We start from the raw sequence: 7,766 nt of genomic DNA, 5'->3' as shown, positions 1-7,766 counted from the left end.
GGCAAACACACTATATATATATATATATATATATATATATATATATATATATATATATATATATATGTGTGTGTGTGTGTGTGTGTGTGTGTGTGTGTGTGTGTGTGTGTGTTCAAAAGGATATATATATATATATACAGGGTGGCCACACTATTATTAAAACCAAATTCCAGACTTTTTCCAGATTTTTCCAGGTTTTCTTAAGATTTTCCAGGTTTAAAAAAATTGACATATATGTGGCAAAAAAATATATTTTGAAATAGTTTTTCAATTGTTTTGATTAATGTTGTTTACCGACATCAAGGACACTATAACAATAATCACTTTAAGAATTTATTAAAACCAAGAATACTCACCAATCAGTGAACAAATTACAAAAACATTTTGAAGTATTTTGAAGTGTTCTTGATATAAAGTGTTATTTTATTTAAATTAAAATCGCTGATACAAAAATTCTCACTTTTCCACACACATGAACCATTTAAAGTTTTTTTATTTCTTCATCAATGAGGGCTGCCTCTTTTAAGGCATCATTCATTATTTTCGCCTTTTTTGCCTCCAGTTCCCTTAGATTTTTTTGAGCTTCTCTTTTCTTGTCCCTTTCACTTTTTTCAGCCTCTACCTTCTTTCTTTTACTCTCCAGATGCTCCTTATAACGCGCACAAGAATTCCTTGCATAGTGGATAAGCGATTTAGTAATTTGCACATGTTGCACACCCTTAGAATTCATGACAGCATCATACACAATTCTTTGTGCAATAAGACTATCCTCAGTTTGATTTTCAACCAGACAATCCGAATTTACGGAAAAACCACGTTCCAAAGCAGCATTTCCATGGGAAAGAATAAGCAAATGCTTGATAAATAGTAGTAAACTTGGAAATGATTTGCCAGATTCCACCATAACCTGCACGTAGAACAAATCTAGACGCTGATTCTGGCGATGATAAGACTTCATGGCTTCTCCCACGGAAGCTATCTGGATAAATTCTTGGTATTCTTGCAGAATCTTGTCAGCGGTGGACCCCGGGATCTGTTGCTTTTCAACTAGAAGTTCCAAGCATGCTTTAATTCTTTTCTCAGCAAGGTTTGGTTTACTACGTATCAACTCAGGGTTGATACAGGAGATTTGTCTAGTAAGACTATATGCAAGTGGAGAACGCTGCAGAACCTTTTGAAGGAAGCCAACATAAAATGATCTACAGTCATTTTTAAATTGTAGCACAACCTTCTCAGCAAGCTGACCTCGTACCTTCTTCAGAGCATCTGTAGCTGCAAAACCAATGTCCACCTGATTTGCCAGCAGAAGGTTTTCATTTTTCGACAAGTCAATGTTTGTAATTGATTGAGCACTTTCGATAACCTCTTTTCTTACAACTCTCTTAAGCACAGTGGTTGTGAGTGCCTGAAGTTCTTGATGCAAGAATGGTGCCATTGGGTCATCACTCTGAAATTCTCGTAGAAAGGGTTCTACAAGTGATGCTCCAGCAGTGAAAAAGGCCAGTTTGGCACCCATCATCTCATCCTTTACAGCACTACAAATAATCTTGAAATTTTGGGATTCTTTAAGAGCAGGAAAACTTCGTTTGAAGTGTGAATCTTTAGGTTTCACTTTGTCCTTTATTTGCTTTTCGATGGCTTCAACATAAGTCTTCATATGTGGCAGTAGTTCATAAGCTCTTTCAGCAACTTTCTTATTTTCCACCCATCTCACACAGCAAAATTTAAGGGGGAATACAGTGCAACCTGTGCAAGATGAGAAATCTGCTCTCCGCAGAGGAACATCCTTGAAGTGATAATAAAGCGCTCTTAAGAACCCGACTACACACCATCCTGTCACTTTTATTCCTTCTTTAAACCCACCATGTACAACATGAAGCCCACAGCTGCCAATGTTGATTAGGTCAAAACCTTCACGACCTATTTCTTCACGCAATTCAGTAACTAGATCCTTAGATAGCTTCCAGTTCACAGAGGGCCCATCCATGGACACTTGAATAATTTTTCTCAAATTTTCATGTCCTAAAACATTCTTGAGTCCCTTCAATAGATCTTGGGCTCGAGTAGAGCTTAGGAAAACTGACGTGAAATACCTAGACTGCACCATGTTGAGTTCTTCATCCCAGAAGCGGACATGTATATCCATTTGTTCACGCTGAACAACCTTGTTTAGGCTTTCATCAAAACCAATAACAATTTCAGATGATTTTTTTACCAGCTCCTTCAATTCTTTTTCAAAATATGGAGCTATGCCATGGTTAATTAGATAACCAATCTTCGAACGCTGCAACTCCATTTTTTGAGTGACCGCACAGTCAGGAAACATGAGTTTCATGACTGATACACTTTCAGCTGCTTTACGAAGTGATGTGTGACCAACAATAGTGTGAAGAGCCCACAAAATTTCCGCCCTCGTAATATGTTCCCCCAAAAGGAACCTTTGAAGAACATTTCGATTTGGAGTCTCGCTGGTATCGATAGTTGATACCAAGTTATCTACAGATGACTTCTGATCAGGATCGACATGATTCGCTTGTTCATGTCGTGCAGCAATACCTGAAACAATGGAACATGCACACTGTTGTCTGCTCCCTACCTTGGGGAAGGAATAAAATCAATAAATATGCAATAAATGTCTGCGCATAAACTTATTTTACAGTATCGCATACTAGAGTTTAATCCCACCTCGTCTACTCTATTTTGCGATACCAGTCTTCTATTTTGCTAATTATTCTCCTCTGTGTTACTTTTACGCAGTTTGTAGCTTTGTACAAACTGTTATATTTCACGATTTCAACAAGTTGCCACGTTCACAAAAATATTTTCCTTAAAAAAACTGTATCGGAAAATAGAGTATAACCCATCCGCTCAACTCTATTTTCTGATACAACTTTTTCTGTATCAAAGAAAATGTAGCAATAGACGTGGTTTCGAGAAATATAACGTGCAAACTTAGTCTAAAAACATTCAAACTGCATATAAGACACACAGAGAACGAGAATAATTAGCAAACAAATACTGGTATAGCAGGTACTATCCGACACCGTTTTAATTTTTACGAGCAAAAATATACCTTCAATGTCCTTACACTAAAACATACGGCACTTACATGGCTGACCTAATCGCAAATGTTCTAGAACGCCACAGCATAACAATTATCTGATAATTATTTTTCATTTTATTTTTTATTGGTATTATGTATTATTTATAAGCATTATTTTTATGCAGCTGACTTAACCCAACCAACCTATCACTTTGTTTTCCATACCTTCTAGAACACGATACAAAATACTTTCGTATATTAAAATAACGTTTTTACATTTAGCTAATTTTTTTTATGTAGCTGACCTAACCTAACCAACCTTTCACTTCTTTTTCAGTACCATTCAGAAAATGATACAAAATACTTTCGGGTAATCAAACAACTATTTTTTCCGTAGCAAATTTTTAATTTAATTTTTCTTTGTGTAGCTGACCTAATCTAACCAACCTTTCACTTTCTTTTCAACATCTGAAAAATGTCTTCGGGTGATGCATTTTACATTTAAATATATTTCCTACTTACCTAACCTTGCATAGTCATATTGTCTTTCCCTACAATGTGCCCCGGCTGTTATTCAGCTACCAAACATTTGCCGGCATTTCTATGTTACACTGTTGCCACACCTTTGCTTATTTTTTTTTTTCAAAATCAATTATCGCATGTGGCTACCAACACTGCCGCATTTTTATTTACTTTCATACCTACCTTCATCGAATGTGTCATGATAGTTCCCCTACTTCCGGAATCGAATTTTAGAGTTGACCCTATTCTGCTCGCAACCATTTATTCATTATTAAATTATTCATTTTTGATTGGGGGACATGATTTGACTCGCGATATACTCGATTCTGCGATCAATCGGGGCGCGATGTGCCGGTCGTTTACTGTACAACGTGAAACTATAGGCTGTATTTCAAATAAATTGTAAGCAAATGCACACACTCGGCACTCTCATTAAATCTATAGAGTTCAATAGACTCTTCAAGCATTTATTTAACACAAAACAAAAATATTAATAAAACACTAGTAACTGTAACTTACCTTTGCTGCAAGACGGAACAGCTTCATGGTGTTGACCAGGATGAGTGGAAAAAAATGCAGTAACGTACATATTTCTATCTTGGCATGACTTCGCATTTTGGTGAAATTTCGATTTGGCGTGGCTTAAAAAGGCACCTCTGCCCATAGTATCAAACTTAAAACTTTTCGCACAGATCTTGCACTTTGCGCTACCTTTGTCTTTAGGGTCCTCGGTGGCCCACGGAAACTCCACCTCATAGCGACAGGAATATCTCGTTGACATGATCCTAACCTCCCTCCTGCATTCACTGCTACAAGATACTCATGCTTCCAAAAACTACAAACAAAAAATTATTCACGTTCGTGTTCCGCTAAACAATCGACGCACCATCGCCATCTTCTAAACCCTCCTCATACCTCACAAACGAAAAAACTGCGCAATACGCCAATAAGAATATAAGAACGCATATAATTTTGTCATTGGTTCCTACGACCGATCATTGCAACCAACTGCTGAATTCAAACTCATGTACTACCATTGTATTACCCACGCATTCGTGGAGCGTATTACTGTTAGAAACGATGTTTATGGTGGTAGACCTGGGTAAAGTATTTTTTTTTTTTTTTTCGTTAGTCATTTAGAACAAGTACAGGTACGAAAACATGAACGTCTTCAAATACGTAAAATGAATGTTTTGACTTCCCGTTAAGTCGTAAAACACATAGATATAGTAAATAAACTGCTGAAAAATTAATTAAATTCGAAACTAAAGCCGACGCAGTTTCTTGCAAGTCAGACGCTGCGTGTAAAAGCGGGGCACACAAACGAACTTTTCCCTAATGACTAGTAAAATTCAAGATTATTTCCAGATTTTTCCCGGGTCCTTTCCAATTCCAGACTTTTTCCAGGTTTCCCGGTTTTTCCCGGGTCGGTGGCCACCCTGTATATATCCTTTTGAACATAAAATAATATTTGTATACCATCTTCTAATGATTTGGTAAAAATTATTACATTTAACTTGGAAGTTTGGGCTGTGCACTGACTTAAAGATGAAGATAAAGTTTGCAACCATAAAGAAACTACTGAAGATTAAAATACTAGTCAACCAGTGTCTGTTAATGAGCCAAACACATTGCAGGACGATGTACTAAGGAATTCGCAGATAATGACAAACATTGAAAGCATTTCTCGTGATGTTACCTTAAACATTAAGCAAGCTGTTCTTCAACTGATACACTCCTGAATTATCACAGATCCTCAATTTCGTTGCAACCATATTGAATAAGCAATAAAATTCATGATTTGTCAAATGGAAGTACATTAAAAATCTCTACTTACCTTCCTAGAAGTTGTGGCATCAGGTGATGAAACTCACCCATTGTTTCCCTGTGTACAGTTATGGGATCAGCCACTCTCTCTCCCTGTTAAGAGCTAACATGACACATACTGCTGCTGCAGCACAGTCACCTTCAACTATTACACAAAACAATGTAATCTGCAAAGTATCCAAACTCTGACGACACAAGGAAACATCAGCACAATGTGAACCTGATGGGATCTGACACATAATGTTAACACGAAACATCAGCGTAGATTGTATGCAGCGTCACAATTACCACGTAGGTTAGAAGGAACTAGAATTCGTGGGTCACCTAACCAGTGCAATGTGAGCGGAGTCACCCCTCCGAGACCAGCTCGCCCTCACTCAAGAGAAACCTGCCCCACAGTTGCAGAAGCTGATGGGTCTGCTCAATTAGATTTTGTAGTTTATAGCTGTTTTTTTTTTTTGACGTGATAATGTCTTAGAAATCGATGAACGCCGGCTACACACACGAAAAAGTGTCACGTTCCGCCTGAGCCGAGCGTGCAAGAACCGGCCAACCGACGTGCGAGAAAATCTTCTCTGATATCAAACAGGTTAAGGCGGGCTTTTTAACTAATTGTTCGTGATTATATTTAAAAAATTATTTAAATTAAATTTGCAAAAATTGTAAATAATATTTTAAAATTAAAAAGTATGCAATTTTTCATCAATGTTTTCTTATGACGTTATCACGTAAAATTATCATCTGTAAACCCACCCCCCCCCCCCCTTTTTTATGATCACTGTCCCTCATGACAGATTTCTGTCTTCAAAAGTGAAATTTCAGTGGAAAAAAGCTGTCGAACATGCCTTCTCACTCGTCAAATGCAGGTTCTGTCGAATGCCACACCCTGATTTGTCTGTTCCCTTAAGAACACGTCTTCTAGAGACAAATGCCTGTCAAAACAGCATGGGTTTGAGGCTGTAACATCTGGAAGACGGTGATGAGAGGCAGGCAAAGTTCGGCCCCACAGAATTATATTACATGAATGAGCAGGAGTGCCTCGCAACGGTGTGGTACCCACTCCGACCTTACCTTGTGCACCAAATAGCTAATGTTTTCCGATGCTGGTTCACCCAGAAGGCTCTGGTGCTCCAAAATTACCTTTGATGTGGAGCACGTTCCTGGGCAGCCACCACCCCCACCCTAGAGCCACACTTCAGGGTGAGTAGCCAGACTGAGTTCGCCAGCCGACCTCACTAACAGTGTTGTGTGCCTTTCATACCCACCCATTTGTGGTCCATCAGCCTCCCTGGTGGCAGCTGTTATTCCTCCACGCAGTCCCACCAGGATACGCCAGAGAAGTGTGGGCACATGGAGAAACTCAAGTGTCACCCCCTTCCACACGGGTGGCAATACTACATTTCTACCAGCGGGAGCTTCGAAAATATTTCACTGGCTGGGCATTGTTCACAATGTCCATGGAAAAGTGCGGAACTGCCAACTCTGTCAATAGCACACGACACGATGCCCCGATGCGGTGGAACACCAATGTCCCAGGCTGCTATGCCCCTCTATCCACACTATTTCCCTGCACATCATGGGCCCTTACCCCACACACCACGTGACAAATGCTCTCGGGTTTTCATCACCGACATGGCAAATACAGGCATTTGCTGTTCCAAATGTGTGCACTGGGATCATCACCATACTTCTAGACACTGAAGTGTTTCTCCGATATGATTTTTCCTGGGTCCTCTTTAAGGCCAACGGGAAGTAATTAGTAGGGTGAGATGCTGCCGAGCTGACGGCAATAAAACACAATACCACCCCGGCATGTCCCCGGCAAGCCAGGCGGAGTGCCACGGGACATCCAGGTCAAGATGCAGCTCCGTCTCCATGATGACCACACTAGTCGTCACTGGCCTGTACCCCGTCCAACTGCTCCCGGGCAGACGCCTCGCACCACCAGAACACTCTGTCGCAGGTGCGACACACACCCCTCGGACACACCAGTCACTGCTTCAGCAAGAGACAGGGCAGTTGGTCTACAGTCGGCGCCACTACCTGTCGGAAAGTGGTCTATACCCATAGTGCATGAGGTATTCTGATGACTCGGGCCCACTGCATGTCTTCATGAAGTTGCCAATTGGCCAAAGTACACGGAAATGGAATCACCTTATCCCATTTGACGAAACCCATGACACTTCAACGGGCCAGCAACCCAATACAATAACCCCGATCAGGATCGACATGGGGCAGAGTTTCAACCACAGACAGTCTGGTGAAAGCCCTGAACCCCAAGCTCTCCAGCTGTGGGCAACAACTACACACGACCAGCCAGCTTAGGGCTGACACATGTCCTAGCTATGCAGCAGAATGATACACGAGACGGACA

The 7,766-nt window shown here is 40.3% G+C and overlaps 1 protein-coding gene across 1 annotated transcript; it reads right to left on the bottom strand.

The window, feature by feature from the left end:
• On the bottom strand, positions 1 to 7,261 carry LOC134535429 (uncharacterized). Its single transcript, XM_063374522.1, has 2 exons — positions 4,085 to 7,261; positions 1 to 2,556 (listed from the first exon to the last, which is right to left on the bottom strand). The coding sequence occupies exons 1-2, from the start codon at positions 4,344 to 4,346 to the stop codon at positions 482 to 484; spliced, it is 2,337 nt and encodes a 778-aa protein (XP_063230592.1). The 5' UTR covers positions 4,347 to 7,261; the 3' UTR covers positions 1 to 481.
• Positions 7,262 to 7,766: the final 505 nt, after the last annotated feature.

This window comes from Bacillus rossius, chromosome 8 (assembly GCF_032445375.1).
Source record: "Bacillus rossius redtenbacheri isolate Brsri chromosome 8, Brsri_v3, whole genome shotgun sequence".
Lineage (NCBI taxonomy): Eukaryota > Metazoa > Arthropoda > Insecta > Phasmatodea > Bacillidae > Bacillus > Bacillus rossius.
The sequence above is the reverse complement of the archived record's forward strand: the minus strand, read 5'-3'. Positions and strand labels throughout refer to the sequence as shown.